The 26,601-nt window shown below is 49.3% G+C and overlaps 1 protein-coding gene across 11 annotated transcripts in view; it reads right to left on the reverse strand.

Moving 5' to 3' along the window:
• Positions 1-26,601, reverse strand: part of CELF2 (CUGBP Elav-like family member 2) — a 310,334-nt gene that overhangs the window by 27,561 nt on the left and 256,172 nt on the right. For all 11 annotated transcript variants that reach the window (XM_024129689.3, XM_007107114.4, XM_007107113.4 and 8 more), the window contains one exon: positions 15,059-15,193. In XM_024129689.3, coding sequence (XP_023985457.1) covers positions 15,059-15,193 — 135 coding nt within the window. The remainder of the gene's footprint in view (positions 1-15,058; positions 15,194-26,601) is intronic.

Raw genomic sequence — 26,601 nt, forward strand, 5'->3', positions numbered from 1 at the left:
GGGAGGTGGAGGTAGGAGGGGGAGAGGAAGGGGGGGGAGGGGGGGAGAGAACAGGGGCGGGAGAGAAGGCAGGAAGGAAAAGGAAGGAAGGAAGAAGGAAGGAAGGGAAGGAGGAAACAGTGCTAGAAGAGCCCCCAGAAGAACTTCTGTTCAGCACAGAGCTGAGAACTGGACTCACTCATACCCTCAGCCCAAGGATTTGTTTCTCTTACATCAATAAGTCCTTCACACATACTCTCTCATTTCCGGTTGGTCCTCCCAGGAAACGCACGCACTGGCTGGGGAAGAGGAGGAGGAAGCAGAGGGGTGTGCGTGGTGCACACGGTGCGGAGGTACAGGACGGGACCCTCTCCAGCTGTGTGGCCAATCGGGGACCCAAACAGCAAGACACTCACAACTGTGCGAGAAGGGCTGTTTGGAAAACTTTCTTAAACCAGTATAACAAGCAAGCCTAATCTTACCTGAATTTTAAAAAGATGTTCCATTTGTTTTCTTTTTATGTTTATTTGTGCCAGAGAGAAAAGCTTATTCTCTTTTTCTCAGCTTTCCAGAGAGAAAGGACCTTTGCTTCACTTCCCAGGAAAGAGTCCCCTGGTCTCTGCTTCTCCCAGCCCCCAGCGGCCTTGATTTCCCTTCTGGGGACAAGGGTGACCCATCTGACTGCACACACTCGGGAGGCCCTGACGTCCTCCGGGCCAGAGTCGGGGCCCCTGAATTGAAATATGAGACACCCATGGGTGCCTGAGAAAGGCCTTCCCGCTCTCTGTTCTCTCTTTTTTTTTTTTTTTTTTTTTTTTGCGGTACGCGGGCCTCTCCCCGCTGTGGCCTCTCCCGTCGCGGAGCACAGGCTCCGGACGCGCAGGCTCAGCGGCCACGGCTCTCGGGCCCAGCCGCTCCGCGGCACGTGGGATCTTCCCGGACCGGGGCACGAACCCGTGTCCCCTGCATCGGCAGGCGGACTCTCAACCACTGCGCCACCAGGGAAGCCCTCTCTGTTCTCTTTTTGTTCTAACTTCTGCATGACTGGGGAGGTAAACTAAGTTTATTTAGGTCTCCAGGGCAATGTTTATAGAGAGGGAGGTAAGTATCACTACTCTTGTTCTCTAAGGTAGGCAGAATTTACTGTCCCCCTAAAGAGGTCCATGTCCGAATTTCAGGAACCTGTGAACATGTCAGGTTACATGACCCAGAGGAATTAGAAGTTGTGATTTGGCTGACCTTGAGATGGGGAGATGTTCCTGGATTATCTGCGTGGGCCCCATGTAAACACAAGAGTTCTTATCGGGGGCTGGAAAGAGAAGCAGAGAGACAGCAGCACGAAGACATGGCAGCTCTGAAGATGGAAGAAGGGGCCGGAAGCCAAGGGGAGTCAGTGGCCTCTAGGAGGATTTTGTTCCCACAAGGAGGGATTACATTCTTTTCACATCAATTTGCAACATCTGAAGATTCAGCATCTTCTCCCCTGGGGAGGTGACTGCTCAGCTAATGACCGGTTCTCCGGCCTTTATCATCAGGCTGGTTCTCAGGAGACTCCATCTGGGGGTACAGCTTTGAGAGGGTTCGGAAGAGGTGAGCCGGCCTGAAAGCCAAGCTGAGAGACAAACAGGTGACAGGAAGGTAAAAGTTCGCCTAGAGACGAGAAGGCTAAGGGAGGAAACAGTCTGAGGTCCTGACACAGAGAGAGAGTTGTTGTAGCTCCAGAGACCCAAGCGGGGGCCAGTCGGTGGCGGCCGAGAGGGGCAGTCAGGGTGGGGAAGGACTGGCTTGCACAGCGGGCCCAGCTTCCCCCCGTTTGTGGGAACAGGAAAGCAGAGGCTGCCGCGTGGTCACGTATCGGGGGTCTCGGCAGACCCCGCGGCTAGGCTTGGTGGCCTCCGAGTCCGATAAACCAAGGTCTGAAAAGCTCTTACTTCTTCCCCTAGGACTGAACACACGCTGGCAGCACCTCCCGGCGGGGCAAACGAGGACTCCGAGAAGGCAGGACCCGACCCTCAGTGAAGGGGCCCCTTTGCCCACAGCATCACTGAAGGGCCTGAGACCCCAGGTCTGTTTGGAGGCTGCAGACCAAAGGGACCCACACAAACACAAGCCCCATCGAGCCGCAGACGTCACAGGCCTCTACCTTCTCTCCTGAGCAGCGGAGGCACGCGACTCAAATCCCAGATGGCCGGACCGCGGGGGAAACGATCACCAAGAGGAAGGCCGGCCTCGCGTGGCGGATGCTCCCTCTGGCCCGCGGCCCACCGCGTCAGAACCATCCCGTCTCTGGAGGCGGGGACCACGATGCCCTTAGACGGCGCAGGAACCACACACACTGGATGGGAAGAAGGTACAGCCAAGGGTCTCCTGCATCGCGGTCACCCGGACGCTCCCTGAGACCCGCCGACTGAGTTAACACACCCTCTTGGTGCGTCTTCCGCTCGTTAGAGATTGGGACCCACTGGGCTCAGGGGTGTCTGCGCGCAGCATCGCCAGACTCCCTCCAGGCTGGGTGCAGAATTCAGTTTGGGGTGTGAGAAGGTGAGAGGCTGAGAGGAGGTGAGGTTGCACTTGTGGTAAGACAGGGGAACAGATGCTGGGAGGAAGGAACGAGGGGTAAAAAACGACGGAAGGGTAAAAAGTTCTGGCTCTGTCTTGCATATAAAGAGGTCCCCCCTGGAGGTGAGCGTACTTACAGGGCAGGAGTTCACTGGTCTTATCTCCTAGAACCTACGCGAGGGACTGACACATCACAGGCGCCACACAGGGACGTGCTGAGGGAAGGAAGGGGTGGAAAGCCCACTGCGGCCGCGGCAGGTGCACCGGACTCCGTGTGCGGCCGCTCCCAGGACGAGGCCCCGCACGGGCCTCCGTGAGCTGGAGGGAGGGCGTCACCCGCCGATGCTGCGGCCGCCCAGAGGGCCCCCCACGGCCAGGGGAGCCCGGGGCGGGGTAACTGTTCCTTTAACACTGGAGGAAGGGTGGGGACGCCGCCGTTACAGACAGAACTGGCCAAGCCGGCTGCTGCCTCGCCCCCCGGCACGGGAGCAGAGATGCCCTTCGTTCCTCTGGCGTGGCTGCCACAGAAGGAACCAGAGGCCCCGCTGAGGTCCCCGAGGCGCCCCGCTGAGGTCCCCGAGGCTCCACGCTGGCCTGGCCCCTGGAGAGGCAGAGACCTCGTCCTCCCTCTCCTCGCACTGTGATCAGGGACATGGAGGAAATACCGGGCGACACGCGGGATCTTTGGTTGTGGCGTGCGGAATCTTTTAGTTGCGGCATGCGGGCTCTTAGTTGTGGCATGCGGGATCTAGTTCCCTTCTCATTCTTCGCACGAGGTGGGACGGCCGGCAGTTTGGGGGGAGGCTGACTGCTGAACGTAGGGAACGTGGCTCCTCCCCCTTTGCTGTGCGGCCGCGCGCCTTGCGGGATCTTAGCTCCCCGACCAGGGATTGAACCCGCGCCCCCTGCAGTTGGCGGCGCGGAGTCCTCACTGCTGCACCGCCAGGGAAGCCCCGGCTCTTCCTCCTTTTCCAGATTCCAGATCCACCGAGAAAAGTAGAAAAGTGGTCCTTGGGGGCCATCAACCTCTGACACGGACCACGCCTCTCATCCATTAACCCCCTCCCCACTTTTCCTGGACTGCAAGATTTTTAAAAAGCTACAACGAGACAACATTAATAGAGGACGCCAAGAATCTGCCTTTAGTGCATCCACGAAACACTTTCCACAGACCACTGAGACGGTGTAAGCACACTGGCTCTGTAGTTTAGGAAATAAATAAAAATAACCGCAAACAGAGAAAACCGCCCGCATCGACCAGACAGACACACTCAGGACGGCGGAGCCTGCGGTCACCGCTCTGCATCACCCAAGCTTGGATGCTCGGAAGGGGGCAGTCATGAAGCGGTGACACAGGCACCCGTGGGGACTTGCCAAGCAACAGTGTCTCCTCTTCTAAGGGGTCTAATTATCCCACACCTCTTATTTTAAATTTATTCCCTAAAAGGTTTTTCTTGGGGGGGCGGAGGAGGGTGAGGAGAGGAGAGATGACAGGGCGGGAGGTGGCCGTTTGGGTTAGAAAACGGCATTGAAAGCTTCCAAGGTGTTCTGATCTCACTACCCGACGATCTGTAACGGGCATGTCCGTGACCCCATAAACGCCTGCATCACTTTCTTCCTTCACTAACCTACTTCCAACTCACCAGGAGACCAGTCAACAACTTGGTGTGTGTGACGCTGGGCCAGACAAGTCATTATTGGTTCTCTAGATGGGCCAGAGGAACACTCTGAGTCTGAAGGACCAGAGGAAGGAAGTCCCTTGTTGGGACTCTGGGTCCTTTCTGAGCATTACTCTATGGCAGTGCATGTTGCTGGAGGTGAGAAAGTGGTATGGAAACGGATGTGGGCAGCATCAACCTCTTCACATCTACTGCAGTCCCGCTGTTCTCTTCACTTTAACTGTCACTTAACAAGTGCTCGTTGGAGCCGTCCCTGGGGGATGTTTCTAAGAAAGAATCTACTTCATTAGCTGTCAACAACCCAGGTACCTCCTCACCTTGCCTATTTTCAGTACCCTCCCCAGTCCCATGAAGAGGGACACAAGAATGAAGGTGTAATTTGGGGCCATGAGCTTGAAACAGTCGGTTTATATTGATATCAACTCAGCCTATATGGGTCAAACAGGAATGGAGCAAAGGAAAGGGAAAATTGGACCTGTTTCCCCTTCTAATGATATTTTACTTATGAATTACCCAAATAAAAGTACACTCCTCCCCACAGCTGGGCCCTGATATTTGCTTTTTTTAAAAATAGATGGTCATGGACACAAATTGAAAAATCGTGATTTCCTTATAAGGATGAAGAAACTCAAATACAATTCCAGGTCCCCAGGAGCTCCTGCTTTGGAATATTTCCTGGGGTGGCAGAAGTGGTGGCCCCCTCAGCTGCGGCTAACAACCTGTGGTCCCTTGGGCACACCATTTAACCTCGCAGGCTTCTGTTTCCTCATCTGGATCATGAGAGGGGCACCTGGATAGATGATCTGGAAGATTCCTTGTGATTATGAAATGGGATGATTTGACCAGGCTCTGGACTCTGGAGAGAAAAAGTGAGGGACACGGATTTCTGTGGCAAGCAAGTGCATGTCACTGGGAGGTTAATGAAGACCTGCTGGACCCTGGTCTGTCCCGGAAAGGGCGCAGATCTTCCTTTCGGTAACGGGACCCCAAGGTTGGCAAGAGGTCACCTGGCAGAGTTCAAGGTCCGAGACTTGGGTGGTTTCCTTTGCAAATGACCGACTGACCGCAGAGGAGCACACACTCCGTATATTACCTGAAGTAGAAACAAACCACTCTCCGAGGGCTTCACTCTCAGTAGTGACAGCTACAAGGAAACGGGTCCGACCACGGTTATCGTGCTTTATTGAATCCAATAGAGCATTTTGTCTTTGATAAGCAGGTGTGTTGGTTCTATAACATCAAGTCAAATTTGAAGTTCACTGCCATCTTCTTTAGCTAAGGCCCCAAAGCAGAAAGAAGGAAAGGGTCTACTCCCTGCATTTATATTCTAATATTTTTAGGAAGGGTGGGGAGATATTTGTTTTCTGAAGGCAAAGGTTCAGAGAAAAATAATCACTGGATCTTATTCCAGTTTTAACCTAGTTTCTTATTGTCCAGAGGAGCAGAATTTAGTGTCACTCCTAAATAATCATCTTTCCCAGATGATACTTTAATGTCTTAAAAAAAAAAAAAAAAAAAGCAATAGGGCTTCCCTGGTGGCACAGTGGTTAAGAATCCGCCTGCCAATGCAGGGGACACGGGTTCAAGCCCTGGTCCGGGAAGATCCCACATGCCGTGGAGCAACTAAGCCCATGCGGCACGACTACTGAGCCTGCGCTCTAGGGCCCGCGAGCCACAACTACTGAGCCCACGTGCCACAACTACTGGAGCCCTCGCGCCTAGAGCCCGTGCTCCGCAACAAGAGAAGCCACCGCAATGAGAAGCCCGTGCACCGCAACAAAGAGTAGCCCCCTGTGCGTCGCAACTAGAGAAAAGCCCGCATACAGCAACGAAGACCCAAACAGCCAAAAATAAAATAAATTTATAAAAAAAAAAAGCAATAGCACGCATTATATATACATATTCCCTCAACAGTTCAGTAAAGGTAAAAGTGGACGATTCCATTTCACAACAGAGAAAACTAAACAAAGAAAGATGTAATGACTTGCTCTAAATCACAGTCCTTCAGCTCTTGGTCAAGATGTCCACACACTCTAGAAAGAAAATGAAACTGTAATTCCTCTATCACATTCTTTAGATTAACTGGTTTTTAAACCTCTGCCCCGGGCATGAACTTTTTTCCGGTTTCTAGCCCTAGACACTTCAATTCTTGACTTATGCATGATGTGAATACCTTTCTGTCTCAAATCCTGTGCAGCCTCCCCAATCCTGACCTCCTCCTGTTCATGTCTCAGCAGCAAAGGCATTCCCTCTTTTAAGGCTACACCATCCACTTACTGAACATTTTTACGGCTTTGTGCCCTGTCCCGTACATTAGTGTATAACCTAATCCTGGGACAGCTGGGAAGGCAGGCATGGGGGCTGCTGCCCTGGGGCTGGGGACACGCAGGACAGATCCTCACACACGCTGCTCCAGGCGCCAGATAAGAGGCTTAGAAGAGGGTCTGATTCCATCCGTCCAACCTCCGTCCCCTTCAGTCCATCAGTTTTCACCTCTCGCTGGCCTCTTCCTTTCCTACCCTGTTCTGCCTCCTCCTGAATCTAGAAGTATGTTTACGGTTCTCCATCTTTAAATTTTTCCTCCTATTGACCCTGCTAGACTTTGTAAAAGAAACCACTACATTTCATGAAAGTGTCATAAATCAATACATACTTCCCGCCTCCAGGCTCACATCCGCCCTCCTCTCACGGCCTCCGGAACCATGACATCCCCGCCTCCGCTGCAGTGATTGGCCACCTGGGGGTGAACCGCCTGCCCATCAAATGCCTCTTCTCTGCGCTCACCTTCATCTCCTTCCTGCTTGGTTCCCCGGATACAAGGCTTCCGCGGAGCTCCCTTCCCACCACCTGCCTCCTCCCGACTGTCCCCAAACACGGTCCTCAGCCAAGGCTTCACCGCCCAGGCCCCTGCTCTGCTGTGTTTGGTGATTCTAGCTCAACGATCCCACCCAGGCCCCACCTGGCTGACATCTGCCCACCTCCCCGCCTCTGCAGCTGACCCAGGGCAAGGTCGAGGATCAGGTAACCCATCTGCTTTGGGGGTGTATTTAAATGAAAGGCCAGTTCACATGTGCCTCAGCTCAACGTGTATAAAACCAAACCATCTTCCACTATAAACTCTTCCTGCTCGCGACTGCCCTCGCTCTACTAATGAAAGCGCTGTCCTACTGGTCCTCAAGCTCAATACACTTCCGTCTGCAACTCCTTCCCTGTGTCTCGCTCACATCCAACTGGTACCCAAGTGCCATCACTGACACTCTTGCGCTCAAAGTCCTTACATGGCTCTTCACTGCCTGCAAGAGGAAGTTCTAAGCTTCTCAGCCACGGCTTTCAGGGCCCGCCCTCCCTGGTAACTATTTCCCATCCATCTCCTGCCGGTGAAAAGTGAGATGCATTTCCATTTGCTGACTGAATGCTTTTTCTGTGTTTTCTCACGCTTGACACATCTGATAAATCTCCCATTTCTACCTCCCACAATCCTATTCGTCTTATAATTTTGGCTCCAACGCCAACTCTCCTGTTAAAAGTTACCCTCATTTCCTCGAGACAGAATCTCTGCTGTCACTGACACCTTGTGCCTTATCTGATTCCTGCTCTTCAACCAGAAGAGTCCAGGTTGGGGCATTTGGCTTATTTTTTTTGCATGTGGCCACTGCATCCAGTTTAAGGGATTAAGCCACATACAAATGAAGCATTTATATTTTGCTGCTTTTAAGTCTTAAAGCATAGACCTTAGATCATAAGCCTCTGGGAAGTTGTGACTAGAGTCAAGTTTTGTTGCTTTTTCCATCTAATATAAAACACAATTAAGCACTCCATACATGCTTTTACTAGTGCCAGCAATGATAACATGGTCATATCAGACAGCAACATAGATAATTTGGGGGGCGGGGGAGTCTCACTGAGTGGCTGTGTTGTAGAGAAGACACGCCTCTGAGCTCACACACACCTCACAAGGGGCCTGCACACGATGCAGGAGACTGTGCAGGGCAATGTTTACACTGAATCACGGACACAGCACAGCCTCCAGAGCCACTGAAGCAAACATGCAGAGAACGAGAGCGCCTATCTAAAAATATTGAAAAAGTGCACCCCGAACAAAGCAGGACCAAAGTCCTGAGTGAGTGACAGCCCTACGAATGAAGGACGGGATGTGTCCGCCCCCCGGGCCAAGCTTGCAGAAATCCAAGCTCTGCGGCAAAGGGGAGGACCATACGTTATCGTCACCCACTCGGCGGGGCAGCTTTAGTAAGCTTTAAATTAGCTCAGGACTATTAAGAGACTATTCCAGGGCAGAGGCATCTCATCGACTGTGCAGGGCAGCCCGGCCACCGTGCGAAGCTGTTCTGATGGCAGGCGCTGAGATGACTCTGGCAGCTCAGGAAACGAATGAATGAGACGATGAGCTGCTGTTCTGCTATTTGGACCAACACACTTCTCATTTCCTTGATGGTAAGGGAAATTTAAAGGTAATTCCACATCAAATCGCCCAGCACATGCAGGGGCCGTCAAAACTCCAGTCGGGAGGTTTTGCATGCTTTTTCTTTTTTAAACCCTAGAAGCAGAATGATCAATGCCAAATAAAGAAGCATTTACTGGGAAGATGGACCACTCCCAGTGATTATGTTTTAAATGCCTAAGGACTTTTGAAATATTTGCTTTACATGAAACGCCTCTGTTGAGAAGCCACGGAGCAGAAGGTGTCAAGGACACTTTCCTCTTTTTTCTGGTTTTGCCACTTACCAAATCTAATCTAATGGTGAATACTATTCTCAGAGCTCTTTGTTGCATTAAGTGTAGAGAAAAATGGTACAGTTTACAGAAGAGGGAGAAAGTAGAGAAAGGGGGATGATGGGGATGGGGATGGGAGGCGGCAGGAACAACAGGTTTCCGGAAGAAGGTTGGCTTCAGACTCCCCGAGGTCGTGGCATCACTCAGCAGCCTGGGGAGATGGCCTCTCCCAGCGCCCTCTGTCTGTCTGTGCCTCTCTCCTGGCCCCATCAGACTCCACCCTGATACTACTGCCCCCGCATGTGACGGCCCGGACGGGGCAGTGCAGGCCCAACTCATTTTCATGGACTTGCCCTGCCTAGCAGAAGGCTCCAGAAGGTGGGCTACGTCTGCCTGTGGATCCATCTCTTCCCACGATGCGAGTTCTCATGTGACACACATGCAGAGACACTTAGTGAAGGGACAAAAGCCTCTCGTAACACTGAAGGGCTCTGGGAAGACTCGGAGGATAATTCCGGGTCCCCACCGCTCAGACAGCTTGGTGATAGCGGTGGGTGACGCTGGAGGGGCCCACTTGCTGGTCCTCCTTATGTGAGGAGCCCGGGAAAGGTCTGAATCCCATGGAAACACCCCCGGTCTCTGTTCCCCTCAAAGAGTCCACAAGGAAGCTTCACAGCCTGCAAGGAGGCGGGCCGCGTCTTGAAGATGGGAAAAAATACTGCCTAGACTTCAGAGTGAAAACTATGTGAAAAGCCAATGGTAGGAATGGAAAAATGCTCCCTAGCATTTTAAAATGCCTTCCACTGTCGACAGAAATTATCTATTACCCTGAAGTGTTCACTTGACTGAGTGCACTTAACAGAAGCATTTGGAGAATTTTAAAACATCCTTTTATAAAAAAAAAAAAAAAAAAAAGAAAATAGAAGAAGGTCAGTGGAATAATGTGGTACATGAATGCAACATCATGTTTCAGACAGAAAATGCCAGAGAAATGTTCGCGTGTGGTAACGATAACCCTCTTGCGCAAGTTCTCAAAATTACCAGGCAAAGGCAACAAATCTACAAGCTGGGTAGAAGACAGATATTATTGTCTTTCTTTAAGACCTAGCCACATGCCTTACAGACAATTTGCCTCTTTATACCAATATCGAGACTGATGCCTCAAAAACAGGTTGAAAATCGGGTAAGAAGAAATGATCCAAAAGTTAATTAACTAAATAGGAGATTGAAGTAAACAAAGGAAAAATTATCATATCAAAATAAAAGACAAGAAACACGATTAAATTAGGCTTCAAACGACCTCAGAGGAACTCACTTAAGGCATAATATGCATTTACCTGGTTTTTATTTTTTCATGATTGAATTTCTAACTTTATTCCCTACCATCTGATGATTGCAAAAAACACTTATTCTAACCATGGGCAACTGAGATGATTTTTTTTTTTTTAATGTTTTAATTTTAACTCTGCTTTCTTTGAGAAATGTTCTCAAAGGGAATGAAGAGGCAAGTCTTAACAATGGAGAAGATACTTTCAATACAGATATTTGAAAAAGGTTTTTATCCATAACATATAAATCAACTCCTATAAATAAGATACAATTAAAAATGGCAAAAGATTTAAACATACACTTTATAAAAGATAATTAATTATAAATCCTAAAATCATATGTTTTAATTTTAACTCTGCTTTCTTTGAGAAATGTTCTCAAAGGTTGAATCATTTCATCACCAAAATAACTGAGATGATTTTAATGTTTATTTCAAGGCCAGGAGACAAAGAAACCTATTTATTGCTGAAGGGGATTTTTATTTTAATTAATGCTTAATCTTTGATGTCTTAAAAGCATAGACTGTTTAAAATCATTTATAATAATGCTGTAGGGAGCTTGTTCCTGGGTGTGCAAAATAGAAATGATAAATTTACCATTATTTAAAAAATTAATAGTTTTGAGGACTGAGTTGTCCCTTTACTTTCTAGATGGATTTGTCTGAAGCATAAGAGACATCTATCTTTAAAAACAGGGTAAAAACAAGGCCTGTGCAGGAGGGTGGGCTGAAGCTTTCATTCACTTAACACTTTGAATGGACTGGTTCACGGTTCAACTGGAAGCCCTGTTTTTCATTATTTAGAAAATAAAAAATCACATTGGCCTTGGGACCAGCTTTCTATCTCTTTTATCTCCTGGGAAATTGCTCTGATGAAGTGGAGAGTCATGAATTCTTACTAACCACCTTTCCTGTGACTTTGAAAGAGTCCCTGATGGAAATTAGACAAATAATTTACTTGCACTTAAACGCCGGATTTTTTTTAGTTACACTTAAGAAAAATCATTGAAACGTAGATTTAAATAGTTTCTGCTGCTACACTTCAGGACTCTAATCAAATACTTTCAGCTCTTATGCAAAGCCTTCCTCAACAGAGAAGAGAAAAACCACTCGCCCTGACACGTCCGCTGGCAGAATGTCCGGAAGGGCCGGACACCACGGTAAAAGCGGAGGGAAGGGCGCTTGGCTGAGGTGGGAAGAAAGGAAACGCAGCTGAGGACACACTTTCCCTTTCATTCAGGTCTCAGGAAAGAGCTGAAAATGGTCAAATATGTTTCAAGTTCCTTAAATATTCTGGCTATCTTCTTAGGCTGTTTTGAGTGCTCTGCATTTTAAGAAGGTCACTATGTATTTGTGCTTCTGACCATACCTGATGGAACGGGCCCATGTACATGGACCTTCTCTCTTACCCCTCACCCTTCACCTCTCACCTCTCCCTCCGCCCCTGCTCAGCACCACGCCTTCCACGGGAGACTGTGATGGTGCCAGGCCTCCGCCTGCCTCACAGCCTGTACTTGCTCTGTCCTCTGCCTGGACACCCTTTCTCTGGATGATCTACGTGCTTCCTTCACTCTCCTCAGGTTTCTGCTCAAACGCCACCTTTGCAGAGGGGGAAAGCCTTCTTCAACCCCTTCCACTCTCTCCATCTTATTCTGCCCCTTCTCTCTGCTCACAGCGCTTGCCTGGCACACACATGGCACATTGTTCGAGGTCCCCTAACAGATGGGGAGACTCCCGGAGGCGGGGAGTGTATATATCCATTCACTGCTGGGTCCCCAGCACCCAGGCCAGTGCGCAAGGCTATACAGACGCTCAAAGTACTAGCTGTCAATTACAATATCGACACTGATCAGCTGACAGACACTTTTTTTTTTTTTTTTTTTGCGGTACGCGGGCCTCTCACTGTTGTGGCCTCTCTCGTTGGGGAGCACAGGCTCCGGACGTGCAGGCTCAGCGGCCATGGCTCACGGGCCCAGCCGCTCCGCGGCATGTGGGATCTTCCTGGACCGGGGCATGAACCCGTGTCCCCTGCATCGGCAGGCGGACTCTCAACCATTGCGCCACCCGGGAAGCCCTGACAGACACTTTTGCACTTGGCTTCTTAAACCAACGAGCCCTCTTAAAGGAGAACAAAACGTTCGAGTATCAATTCTGATTCTCTGGAATGTCCTGGGCACAGTCCTGTCCAGATATCACAACGGAAGAATATATTTTTGTGAAGTCGAATGAACCTTGCCAAGCAAACAACAGGCCACATACCCTTAACCAAAATGTCCATCACAAGAATGGTCACTTCTGGAACAGCAGAATAATTTCAGTGTAACTACAATAGTAAACTCTTTAAGGGCTGATGGGCCAAACGGTGGACTCTGGTTCCTTGCCATTTAAGGAAAAGTCTTCCTAGAAAAAAGAGTTTTCTTTTTTCTCCACCTTGTTACCAACCATGTGGTGAGTTTCTGCTGATTACTCTAAATACAAGGGAGTCAAGGCTGAAAGCCAAGGTTGGAAACATTACAATCATTTACTTTTGCCAAAGTAAAGTCAATATTGCTTTCTCTTTAAAAAAAAAAAAAAAAAGCCAATCTTCTTCCTTTTCATATGAACAATTAAAAAAGCATTCAGATTGAGGGATGTTTAGTTGTTTCACTCCAAACAAAATATAGTTAAAAATACCAGCTGCTGACTAAAGATCCATGTATAAATGTATAAAATGCATGTACAATGCTCTGTGCTGTTTTTAAATTTTTATTGGAGTAGAGTTGATTTACAGTGTTGTGTTAGTTTCAGGTGTATGGAGTCTGTGCTGGTTTAATGTAATCTTTTCATAGTCCTTCACAGGGAGACGATAATTCTCATTTAAAAAACACTTTTCAAGCTGATTTCTAAAACAGATACATTAGCGAGGTCAAATATTTGTTTTTAAGAAAAAAAATCACTATTATTTTCATAAGCAGGAATATACCATGTCAAAAATGTGTATGTCTTAAAAAGGATTTAAATAACCAGTTTATGTTTTGCATTAGAGTTATAACTTAATCTCTTGAAAAAAACGACAAAGCTGATGTCTCAGGAATATTATCTGTTGCATGAAATGAGGCCCACATGTAGTCATGGTACATTTTTGAAGACATTTCAAGAATGAAGGCAACGTCCCATGTGCTGTTGCTTTGAGATGAGGTGGAGGATACAACTTCCAGCCTCTCCTAAACATCTCTTAGGTTTCTCCCTCAAAACTGTACTCAGAAGGAAATGTGTTAGAAACACAATGCTTTGTAAACAAATCAAGGGCTGTGGCAGCTTCACTGCTCTCTGAAGTTGGAAGCCTTACCAAAGCTGGTCTGCCAGGTGCTGTAGCTTTCCTTCTCCATTTTTCTGAAAGAAATCTCCACACTATGACATAAAAGCGTGTTGGACAGTTAGCTCATCTTTTGGGAGCAGCTGATAGAGGGCCCTGGGGGTTCCAGTTAGAAGGGGGCTTGTAAGTTGTTCAGGCCAACTCCTCCACGTACCGGAGGAGAAGCCGAGATCATCCATCAAGGCCCAGAAAACACAGAGAAGAAGGCAAGCCAGCAAAACGCTTCCTAAAAAACAAATCCCGGTGTCTAAGCAACCACATTAGGTCTGGCTCCTATGAAAAAGAAAATGGAATCTGCCTTTGAATCAGGCAACAGAATTTCTAAGGTGGGGGGAAAAGAAAAAAAACACTTTAAATGACACGGCCCAGAATGGGACCACAAAGGAACAACAAAGATGGTCCCCTCTAGGCCACGGTGTTGAAAATCAAATGTAAAGGATGGAGCCGGTGTGAAATATCATGACGGAGATGATTCAGAATTTTGAGATTTAACAGAGAATTCTTAAATTGCTAAACCAAAACCAAAAACACAACAAAAAATAACAGGAGAAAAGAGCATTCCTGAGAGACTGAGGCGCCTCATCATGGGGAAACCTCACAAGGACTGAAGCAACAGCACATTTTTCAAACAAAATGAACGTGTGAGAATCAATACCAGGGTGGACTCCCTCGCAAAACTTTTCTTCTCATTTTATCCTTGGAGGATAAAAACACACACACTCAAACTTTGTTTCTTTAAAAGATATATGCACCCCTATGTTCACAGCAGCACTATTTACAATAGCCAAGACATGGAAACAACCTAAATGTCCATCGACAGAGGAATGGATAAAGAAGAGGTGGTGAACATTACTCAGCCATAAAAAAGAACAAAATAATGCCATTTGCAGCAACATGGATGGACCTAGAGATTATCTATCATGCTAAGTGAAGTAAGTCAGAAAGAGAAAGACAAATACCACATGATATCACCTATATGTAGAATCTAAAATATGACACAAACGAACCTATCTATGAAACAGACTCACAGACACAGAGAGCAGACTCGTGGTTGCCAAGGGGGAGGGGGGTGAGGGAGGGATGGATTGGGAGTTTGGGATTAGCAGATGCAACCTATTATATACAGAGTGGATAAACAACAAGGTCCTCCTACGGTACAGCACAGGCAAGTACATTCAATAGCCTTGGATAAACCATAATGGAAAAGAATATAAAAAAGAATGTATATATGTGTATAACTGAGTCACTTTGCTGTACAGCAGAAATTAACTATACTTCAACAACAACAAAATAAATTAAAAACAGGCAAACAAAAAAGGAAATTAAATAGGTAATTAAGCCTGGTGCCCGGCTCAGTCTGGACACGTCCACCCTGCACTTGGCACTGACCCCTGGGTCCTGTCTCCCAGAGGCAGGATGACCCCTTACCGGGACTGGTGAGGGCTCCTAGAGCGCTGCTCGTGGTGGAGAGAGGATTTGCATTGGTGGTAGTGGCTGAGGTCTGGGCTGCGGCTGCAGCCGCTGCCAGCGTTGCCAGGTTCTGTAACTGTAAAGCATTCATGCCTGCGGGGTGGGGGGGAAGAGAGAGGCAACGTCAGCAATAGGCCCACTTCACCCGTTTCCAAAAAGAGAGGGCAGGGGACATGGGCAGAGAGCTCCGGGATGGCACACTCGCCCCAGCTGCCCTGGGGACTCGTGTGTCACCACGCAGCCTGTGCCAACCCAGCACCCTCTTCCCAAACGCCTCCTCCCAGACTGCACAGGTCATCCTAAAAGATAAGCAACAGGTTTCTGCGTGGACCACGGACAGCAGGGCCTTCCACCTCGTGGCTGTCAAGAAACTGTGAGATCCGGGCTTGGACAGCTGGAGTTTCAGGGGAAACTCTCCATCCCTAAACTCGACAGGTACACGTACGAGGTATTACAGAAGAAATGATGTTTTATTGCTCTGAAGCTGCACTGATTCAGCTTCCTGGCTCTATCAGCTGTGTGACTCTGCACAAATTTCTTAACCTCTCTGTTTCCTGCTTCCTGAGTCAGTGGTAACAGTTACTGTACCTTCCCTCACATGGTGGTTGTGCAGATTAAATAACTCGATGAATGAAAATTACCCAGCATAATAACTGGCACGATGTAAGCCCCCAATAAATATTAGCAACTACTGTTGCTATTACTATTATTATCGAACCTGAACTTCTCTCTCCAGGTTTATTTTGAATGTGAACTTGAAATCGCACCCATGGCAGGAACTCAAATAATATTTGCTGAATAAAAGAATGAAAAAAAGTGGCAGTGCCATAATATTTTTATTTGTAAAATATTTGTGTTTGCATTTTAAATGTATTTGTATCTGAAAGAGGAACTACTTTTTAGCTAGAATGAATTAAGGGCTAATGAAAATTAAGAAATGAATAGCAGAGAGAAAGGAAACTCTGCTGAGAGGTCTGGGGCTGATCCGTCACGGGGGTGCTGGCCGGGCCCTGGGGGGCTCGGGCCTGGAGCCTGTGCTGCGTACACTTTTAGTATCTTTTCTCCCCCTCCTCCTGTTTCTCAATACACAGGTTCTCTGCACAAAGTATTCTTCCATGATTCACTTTACCCCCACGTACATTCAAGAAGCAGGAAACAATGGTCCTCTCCTCATATAGAGGAATTTTATACAGAAAGATATTGGAGTTAAGTTATCAGCTTAATTTTACCTTCTCCTTATGTCTCAAATCCGGGTACTCAATACATGGCTGCTGAGCAAATATAACCTGCTTTATAACCGGAGACAGTGGCCTGACAACAGTGCTGGGTGGGGACGGGGTGGTGGTGCTGGATGGAGGGGCAAGAGAATGTTCTAGCAACACACCTGCGAAGCCCCCGGCCACCATGTGGGGAGCCCTGTCTCAGCTTGGCTCAGAGCCCGGCTGCCAGGCTCACTTACCCTGCTCCTCCGTCCCGGCTGCTTCAGTCAGGACTTATTTCTACTCAGAAAAGAGTTCCCCAAGTCCATGCGGCGAAATGGGTTCTCATTTTGCTCAACATGATACTCTACTTTCTTCGAGGAGGCACCCAGTCCTGTGGCTTACGGTAGAAGCCAGCACCTGTTTCTCAAACCCACGTAGTTCCTGGGGATGCTGAGAAGCAGGACAAAGCACTGGGGGCATCCTGTGAACGTGACCCCGCTCCATCGAGCAGGGGACACTGGGAACAACGCTCTCTCCTCCCCTCAGATCAGGGGTCAGACACGGTGGTTCTGATGAGACCCTGGGAGTGGAAAACGCCCAGGGCCTATTCTTCAGGTTTGCTTGAGGAAAACGGAGCTGGGGGAGCAGGGCTTGAGTGTAGACCCCATCGGACACTCCCCCTCCCGCCCCTACCCAGGGGGCAGCTCCTGAAAGCAGCTGAACGCACTCATGCTGGCATGACCAGGGGCCGTGCTTGGGGTGATGCTGCTGGGCGGCAGGGGGAGGTGGGGGGAGTGTTCCGTACAGGGAGCTAAGATCTAGCTGAGGGTCTGTGTGAAGGGCTCTGACCTTGGCCAGGGGTCAAGGTTGCTCTGTCCTCGAGAGGGAAGCCTGGTCTCCCTGCCTAGCTGACTACTCCCAGGACTTAGTGCCTGCGTGTACAAGAGGCTGAGGCCAGGGTACCAAGGTCAACACCCCTGAGTGGTGGCGAAGGACAATCTCGCTGTGGCCCGGAGCGTCAGTGTAAATGGCTCCCTCTCCATTTCCCTCTAACTGTGGAAACCTGGCCTCTGGAGTGTGAGTGAGTGTGTGTGAGTGTGTGTGAGAGTGTGTGTGTGAGTGTGTGTGTGAGTGTGTGTGAGAGTGTGTGAGTGTGTGTGAGTGTGTGTGTGTGTGTGTGTGAGTGTGTGTGTGTGTGTGTTGCAACAGGACAGACCTGTCTGGCTGCCACGGCCCCTCTAACGTGCTAAGGACGTAACACAGTCGACCAGACACCGTCACCAACAGACGGCTGTGCAGACGAGAGGAGGGTTTAGCACCGACGTTAAAGTCTGCACATCTGGCAACGGTTAATGATCAGCCGAGCACCCTCCTCGGCCTGGGCCAGAGGGTCCGCCAGGGCACCTGCTCTGACTTGCCTGGCGGAGCCACGGCCCGATTCTGGGGCTGGAAGGAGCTCAGCCCGTTCATCTGGGTCAGAGCCTCACAGACCCTCCCGAGGCTGAGGCACGTTCCCTCGGAGGGTGACTGACAGTCTGTGTCTAAGGCGCACTTTCTGCATGTTATCTGTAAACCCCCCATCGCTGTTCCGAACTCTTGCTGCGTTCACCACCTCCTGCTTTCACATCGTTTGTACAGATTGCTGACCTTCACAACTAGATACCAAGTTCCCTGAGGACAAAGATGCCTTATTCGCTTTCAAGTCCACACACACACACACACACACACACACACACACACACACACACACACACACACACACACGGCTACATTCACTCATCGTAGGTGATGGGTGGATCCATGGAAGATGAATGAACAGGGCAACAAACAGCATGAAATGTTCCCACGCTGCTATAGAGAGAGCGGTCTACAGACCCAAACGAGGTTTTTCTCTGTTCTTAGTTCTTCAGCATCTACAACAGCTTCAAGTATCGACTGTTTCCCTCAACCGTTAATTAATCCCTTCTGCAAATATTTATCAGGGCCGTGCGTCTTCCTCGTCTCACCCGACACTCAGCGCTGTCCCCGGGTCCCGCCGTCCTCTCCCTGTGTGTCCCCTTCCACCCCTCACCCGAGGGGCTGCCCCGCTCAGCCCCTCCCCGCCTCCACTGCCAAGGCCGGGCTCTGGGGTGCCGCACCGGGCAGGGCCAACCACCGCACTGCGCTCAGGGGGAGAATACAGACCAAAGGAAGCACAGATGAAGCAGGGAAGGAGAGGCCGTGGTGACCCCAGCATCTGAAGGAATGGGGGGGCGCGGGAGGGAGGAGGAGGGGGAGTGTTCGATGGAGAAAAGCAGCGGCAGGAGGCCCCACAGGTGCCGCCCGGCCAGCCAACCGCTACCACGTGGCCGCGACAGGCCAGACCCGTGCCGCGCCCCGAACTAAGTGGGGAGAACAAGACACTCCCCGCCCCGAGGAGGCTGCTGGAGGTCAGAATGGAGGGGAGCCAGGGACTGGGGGCAACCCGGTCCGTTTCTGGAAACAGGCCTGGATCCAGAAGCTCATTCTCTTGTGTCTTTGGTGTTTGTTTTTTATTTTTAACATCTTTACTGGAGTATAACTGCTTGACAATGGTGTGTGAGTTTCTGCTGTGTAACCAAGTGAATCAGCTCTACCTACACATACATCCCCAGATCCCCTCCCTCTGACGTCTCTGGTGGGCAGCTGCGGAGCTGAAGAGGCCGGGCCGTCCTCCTAGTCTGCCCCTCCGCGGTCCTCCGTGCTGGCTGCGGGAAGCCCCCCTCCTCTCCTCCTCACTTTTCTGGGGGCGGTCCTGTTCCCAGCCCTGACCCCGACATTCTTCCCTTCAACCTGTCCTGTGTTCCTCGGGCCTGGAAGGCACAGCTCTCCCTGCTGGTGACAACAGAGTGACAAGGACCCCGTTTACTGGGGGCAGCACGGGCTCCACCTCCAGGCCATCTGGGCTCCGATCGGGCTCGGCCTCCCCTCTGCCAGCCTCCCTGGCCTTGAGCACATTAACCGTCTGCCTCTTGGATTTCTTGGCTGTGAAGTAGGTGTAAAACTGAACGGACCTTGAGGGTAAAGAGAGTAAATGCTTCATACACTTGAAGCTAAAGGACAACTCCCAGGGCAGAGCAGACTCTATCAGCTGGATGATAATCGCAGCAGTATGACCCCCCCCAATAATGAGGATAATGGTACCAAAGACAAAGCATGTGCCGGACACACTAATCACGCTTAGTTAGTATTTGTAACAAACCCACGTGATGTTGGCACTCTTGCTGTCCTACGTGCCACAGAGAACATGGGAGGTCAGAGCCCTGGGGACAGGAGGCTGGTTCTGGGTCCCTCCCTGCCCCCCGAGCCTCCCCACGCCTGTGCCTCTGTCCCTCTTGGTTCCCACCTGGGAAGTGGGGGGGGGCATGGGGGGGCACTGAGAGGAGGGAAGGGGTGACGAACACAGGGCTTCACAGGAAAGGGGCCGGGACATCAGATGTAAAGGTCCACCGGCTCCTAACACTTGCCCATCATGGCCCTGCTCCTTCTGATGGAATCTCAGCAGAGAACGGCTGTGGGTGAGGGACGCTGCCCGCCATGAGCACGCGTGGGTCCTGGTCAGCAGGAGCCCAGGGTCCAAGGATGTGTGTACAGTGGTGCCCCTGCTTGGCTTCCAGGCACCTGAGCCCGAGGGCCCGGAACTGAACCTGTGATCTGCGTCAGCAGCTAAGAACCCAGCTAACCAGACACTAGATCTTGTCTCGAACTCAATCAACTCCTCAGTTTCTTACGCTCATTTCCTCTCCCCTCCATGCTCAGAATCCAGACATTACAGACCCCGGCCCACACATCCTCGGGGAACGGTGGGCCGCACCCTCTTCTGAACACTGAGCGGGTCACGTGGTGGCTTCCCTCCTGCTTGTCACTTAACTAAGGGGCTCTTCACTGGAGCTCCCCTGATGAGATATGCGGGGGGGGGGGTCTCTGAGCTCCCTGAAGTTTTATGAAAGAGCATGTGTATGATGCATGCACTTTTTTGGTAGCAGATCCTAAGAAGCTGGAGGACTTCCAATGCCTCTAGATAGCCTAAAAGTGATGGATGTGAGTCCTGGTAGAAAACCATCGAACGAGAGGCCTGGGGTCGGTGGTGGAGACAAGAGGAATCAAGAAGAGATCAGAGCTCGGGAGTGATGGTGCAGAGAATGCAGGAAAAGGATGAAAGAAGATGGCTCTTTCTCCCCCTCAGAACCAAGATGTATACGCAGTCAAGCCAACGAAAGAAAACAAAACCAACCAGAGATTCTCCAAGAACATGTGAGCTGGTGCCTGCCACCAGGGCAGGTCCCATGCCAAGACTGGAGCTAGGAAACTGGGGGCAGCACGCACGTGGGGACTCAGGTGCTCCTGTCCACCTCGCGTGGGTCTCGCTGCGCCTGGACGTGGGCCATGGGGCCACAGAGGCACCTGTTCCCTGCACGGTGTCCTTCTGTCTGGCCAGGTGGAGGCCCGAGGCCCATTCTCTAGTCCATCCCCCCAGAAAGAAACCCTCCCAGGGAGGACACCCCTGCACCACTCCCGGGCCTTCTGAGCAACTGCTAACGTCGGCACATCACAGGGGTACGTCTGGGGTTCCGTGAGAGCTTGGGCTACTTTCGTGGGGCAGAATCTCTGGACTCTCACGGACAGCGGCGCATGTCCTCGGTGACGGATGTTTTGGCTCTTCCCACCCCAGATGTTTCCAGAGCCAGAGGCTCTTCACCTGTAGTGTGGATGTCTCCCCTCCCCTCCCTTTTAGGGAAAGGGGCTTGGGGGCCACGCTGCTGCTAGGAGAGGCGTTTGTCCCATGCTGGGAAAGCAGCTCGGAAGCTTCGTGGGGACACACCCCAAGCTTCATCCTCTACCTCCTCAACTGTACCAGGCTTTCCGGGTACCCACAACACCGTCTCTCCAGACCTCCAGCTGCTGCAGACTCAGCCCCTGGACGGGCAGAGTTACCCACCAGGGCCTGGCCAGTCCTGGGCCCCCCAGGCTGTCTAAAAGCGGGTGTCTGCCTCTGCTGACTTTGAATTCACATTTCTGGTTGTTTCTCCGTCTGTTTCTGTTGTGAGCGCACCCTGTCCTGTCCTCCTCCTCCGTTCCTTCCACAGCGCCTCTGCTTTTCCACCCACCAGCCCCTCTCATCGCGGCTCCTCCCACACGAGGATCCTGAAAGGGCACCGGACGGGAGGCGTGGTGGGTGTGTGGGTGTGCGATGCTGATTCTGGTTTGGCAAATAGCTCTTCTCTGAGAAGGAAACCACTCCCATTTAACCTCACAAAGCACGCTGCTCGGATGGGCACCCGTCAAACCAGGGGCAACAATCTGGGTGACGAGAAATGCAAAACATTTAAATGAGTTTTAGGAAATCCGACAGTGTGCCGAGATCGAGAGGGCTTAAAAAAAAAAAAAAAAAAAAAAAAAAAAAAAAAAAAAAAAAAAAAAAAAAAAATGGGGAGCATACAGGGCTTCAACTTTTCACTCATTACTCGGGAAAAGAAAATCCTTCTCCAAATGAAGAAATTATGTACCAAACAGATGCACATTATGCCTACTTGAAACTTAAGATTAAAAAAAAATTATTTATAAGGAGAAGAGCATGAAAATTTAATTTAATGTTCACCTTAGGTAATTCTGTGTCTTATTGTTCGGAGCAATTACCATAAATCTGCATTTCAATAAGCGAGAACAGATGTCAGTTGTTACAAGCGCTTGCCAATCAGGTCTGTTAAAAAGTGACAGATGGGGGTGGTAATGGAACATTCTCAGAAGGCCTGTTAGCACTTTTGCAGGAAGTGTGGGTTGCGGAGGCTGCTTGGCTGTGGGAAGAACTTGGGGTCTTTGTGGGTCCAGTTTGCACATCTCCCAAGTGTGTCCCTGACGTGAGGTTCCCAGCGTCCAATGCACAGTTTCTGCCGAAGTCTACCCTCTTCTCTGCTCGTCACAGACATTCCAAGCCCGCCTTTGCTGGGAGGGGATCTCCAACAGGTAAAGTAGTTGCGATGTTGTTGTTTCGGGAAAATATTTGCCCTCTACGATTTCACTGTGACTTTGGAAACTCAGGCCAGATATTCTGGAAGCGAATTACTACCAGCTTTCCTGAATATCAGAAGTCAAGGGAAGCGGTTTTCCCTTGTTTATCACAAGATCCTCTTCTTTGGCCATCGCTTCTTAATCTCTGTAATCTCTTACTAACAACCCCTCACCCTTGAAAAATACATCCCCTAATAAAAAACAACTCCCTCTTAATAAATTTGGAATGTTGTCCAGAGTGAAAGGAGGAGGTTTTCCTGTGGCTGACTCTGAACCGCTGCTTTTTGAGCAGTTTTGGGGTTCTCCTGCATTGTTTATCGATGGCTCAGAGTTGTTTGTTATTTGGCCTCTTCAACCGTCTGTGCAGACCTGTCACCGAGGCTCATGTTGACAGAACATACCTGGGTTTGTGGAGACGCGGAGCGCTGTGTGACCATCTCAGGGGCCAAAGGGAGCTCGGGGTTTGGATCAGGCCAGTTTGTAATGTGGATCTGCCATTTATTAGCTTAGTGACTCTGGGCAAGTTTGTTAATTAACTTCTCTCTGCCTCAGTTGCCCCACCTGTAAAACGGGATGCTGATGGTCCCTATCTCATAAAGCGTTATGATATTTGGGAATTCTGTATCCTAATCCATATAATACCATTTCCTGGTCCTGGGGCTCACAGAACTTATTTGAACTTTTTGCACTTCAGTTTTCCCAACTGTTACGTAGTATCAAGTAGTGGTTTTGTCCTTGGCTGTGCTGTGAGGATAAACCCCATGATTATTTCAAGAAGCTCTGTGAAAAAACAAACTTGTGCAATACTACCCTTGTTTTTCTAACACGATGCTTTTTTGAGATGGTAGTTGTTATAAAGAAGTGAAAAACCGGAAAGCCACTTTCCCCTTAATTCCTTCTTCTTCAGGAAAGATCCAGACTCTTGGCCTGAACACAGACCCCGCGTTTTTTGAGATTTCAGAAATTCATGGAACAAATACCACAGCTGAGTGAGAAATGGACACATTTTTATCCCAAGTTATGAGAGGGAAAGTAAAATCAATCGACTTGAAGGATGCACATAAAAGCAGTCAGCTTCTAAAAATTTTATCCTTACTAATCTATTTTCTGCTTTTTAAATTTCAGATTTAGTAAAGGTTCCCTTTTATAAATTTATAAAACACGTCTGAAGTTATTTTCAATTTGAAAGGAAAATGGTAAGGTTTTTTTTGTTTTTTTGTTTTCAAAAGAAGTATAGTTGATGTCTCATTCAATTTTATCGATGTAAGTACTTAGGAACTTGTCTCCTCCTAATTTTTTTTTTTTTCGTTTTTCTGTTTTTTTCCAGCTTTCTTTTATTTTCTCCTCAAACAGAAAATGTTTACTCATTCAAATGAGACATTTTAGACTCTAGTGAGACACCTCAAATTTCCTGAAGGACAGACCATTCTATCCTGAGAGCTGTTCACAACACAGTATTATTGTTTTCCGAAATGATATTTCACTCTTTGGTGATGACGCTCTCAGCTGCAGTACTTGAATTTTCCACGTGGAGTTTATTCTCTGGCCCTGGAGGACATGAACGTGGCATCTGAACTGTGGAGGTGCCCGCCGTCACTCTGCCACAATCTCACTCAACTTACAAGCGTCCTAAGCCCAGGGGTGCTTTGGGATGAACCACCTCTCGGGCTCCTTCATGTTGCTTCCACCGTGTATGTCAATACCACGGGCTGTGTAACACGTATGACGTTGTACCAACTCGCTGATCCCAAATCTTTGACAACTCACTCATGAAGAGGCAGTCGTTAGGTTATGTAATGGTCTGTGGCTTAGACATCGGGCTAAAGTCAAATTTCTCAATTAAAAAACCAGGTATTTCACTTAAGCTTCACTGGGACTGTATCCAACACGTAAATTTGCACCTGCCAAATTATAAATTTACTTACTCGTCCACGGAAAAAGTCACAAGTGCCACTTAGAGGAGTGAGGGCTGAGGCCACGCCTTCTTGGAGCATCAGTGATTCAGAGGTGAGGGAGGAGGGGAAGGAAGAGAGGGTTTTTAGGGGAACGCGGGAGAGGGGGCACCCCCTCCCACAAGTCGGTGCGCTGGGGAAACATCCTCCAAGATTGGGCCTCTATGATTCACCCACTTTCTGAGACTGGTTTAGGTGACTGGCGGTGACAAAAGTTAAGCCCTACTCTTGGGAGAAGATGAAAGAGCAGGGGGCCAAGAGCACTTGGTTGAAAAAAATACCCCAAACCACGATGCTTCCAACACTTGGGATGATGAGACCTGATTTTCCACAGGAATGAAGGGTACTTGTTATAGAAATGACCTAGCAGACAGAACCCTGACATCCATGTCCTTGGTCCTCACTACTCGAGGTGACAGTGGAAAATGGGCCACTGGGCCTTCGAATGCACAGCCTGGGCAGCCTCGGTGCTGAATTTCAGGCCGAAGGTTCGAGAAAGGGGTATCTTGGAGAGCCGAGCGCATTCACAGACCACCTTTAAATTAGCCATCTGCCCCATGCACCTTCTAAGGTGATTCCCAGATACCCTCCGTTTTTAAATGAGCACACGGCGTGCAGATGCTACCATCCTGACCTGACCTGGAGAGCCACGGGCGCCTGTGGCCTAATGAAGAGTGACAAGGCGCTCCGTCCACCCGAGAAGACATGCCTGGCAATAGCCTCAGGACCCAGTGACCTTCTTTGCATAATTCAACTGTGGGAACGGGAGAGCCTGAGGCTTCCTCTAAGGAAGGACTCTAATTCTGGATCTGGGTGGGTCCCTTCGATTAGAAGAAAAACACATCTTGCATTGGTGGAAAATGCAATAAATCTCAGCATTTCTTTCAGAGCTGGCAATCTGGAAGGTTTTTCTCTTTTTAAAACGTAGAAAAGTCTCTGAATATTTTAGTTCTGTCTCTCCAATCCCCTTCACAGAACTAAAAATAAATCAACTGTTCAAGGCGATGCTCAGCTCCAAGGCCAGCTTCCCCAAATGTATTCGTCAATATTCTGCTGAATGATTTCGCTACTTATTATTTTAACATGTATTTTTTTCCCGTAATAATCCAAAAGTGTTATTACAACAGAACAAGCTGGGGGTACCAGCAGATTTAAAGCCCCACGGGTAACTGAGCATTGTTTTTACTGTAGGCGCGTGTGCCCCATCAGACAAGTTACCATTAACCCTGGAGGCCACCACGAAAGGCTGGGCTGACAACGACTGGACATACATACAGGAGCAGAAATCTACGTGTGTTCATTCCAAGTGTATCCAGATCCATTCAAAGTGAAACAAGGAAAAAAAACCCCACAAGGATATGCATGTGGGAGGGGAAAAAAAAAAGAGAAAAAAGGAGTTTTCATAGCGACAGATAAGGAAATCAGGCTTTTATTCTGTACATCCTGGGTTCATCTCATTGACTCAGGGTGTCCTTGATGAAAACAAACTGTGCTCGATTCTAATACGCCAAAAATCTGCTCTCCTTGCCTGCGCTCCCCTATCTTTTCGGAATCAAGCAAGGAAGAAGCTTCCTCACTGCTCCTTGTGGCAGGTTCCTCGCACCCGTGTTCTGATTCACTGTGCGGGCTGCCTTCCCTGGCCCCACGGTGTGGGTTAGGATGTGAGCCTGGAAGGTGACACAGCAGGACTGACCTTTCACTAATCACTGCCCCTCAGTTACTACTGACACAGCTCATAATAAAAAGAAATCCTTCATGAGCCGGCTTTCAAATCCAGTCCCACTTTGATTTTGCTCAAGAACAAAGATTCTACTTTCCCATAAAAGATTCTGATGCACAATTCTGTCAACTGGGGTTCTAAAGTTTAAAAAAAAAAAAAAGGGCTTCCCTGGTGGCGCAGTGGCAGGGGACACAGGTTCATGCCCCAGTCCGGGAGGATCCCACATGCCGCGGAGCGGCTGGGCCCGTGAGCCATGGCCGCTGGGCCCGTGCGTCCGGAGCCTGTGCTCCACAGCGGGGGGCGGGGGGTGGGGTGGGGGCACAGCAGTGAGAGGCCCGTGTACCGCAAAAAAAAAAAAAAAAAAAGGCACCCTGTTAATTGTCTGTGGTTATCAAGGGACTGCAAACGGTATCAGAAATAGGCCTGCAAACCAGGCTTTCATTACGAAGGTCAAAACATTTTTATTGACTGCCTATTATTAAAATTTTAGAGGGATGTCAATCATGGCAGCTGCCCTGGATATAGGAATCTTGTTGGAAATCCCCCAGCAAGCAAACCCATTAAAAAAATAAAAATAAACACAACTCTGGAGGGTACTGT

Source organism: Physeter macrocephalus, chromosome 11 (assembly GCF_002837175.3).
Source record: "Physeter macrocephalus isolate SW-GA chromosome 11, ASM283717v5, whole genome shotgun sequence".
Taxonomy (NCBI): domain Eukaryota; kingdom Metazoa; phylum Chordata; class Mammalia; order Artiodactyla; family Physeteridae; genus Physeter; species Physeter macrocephalus.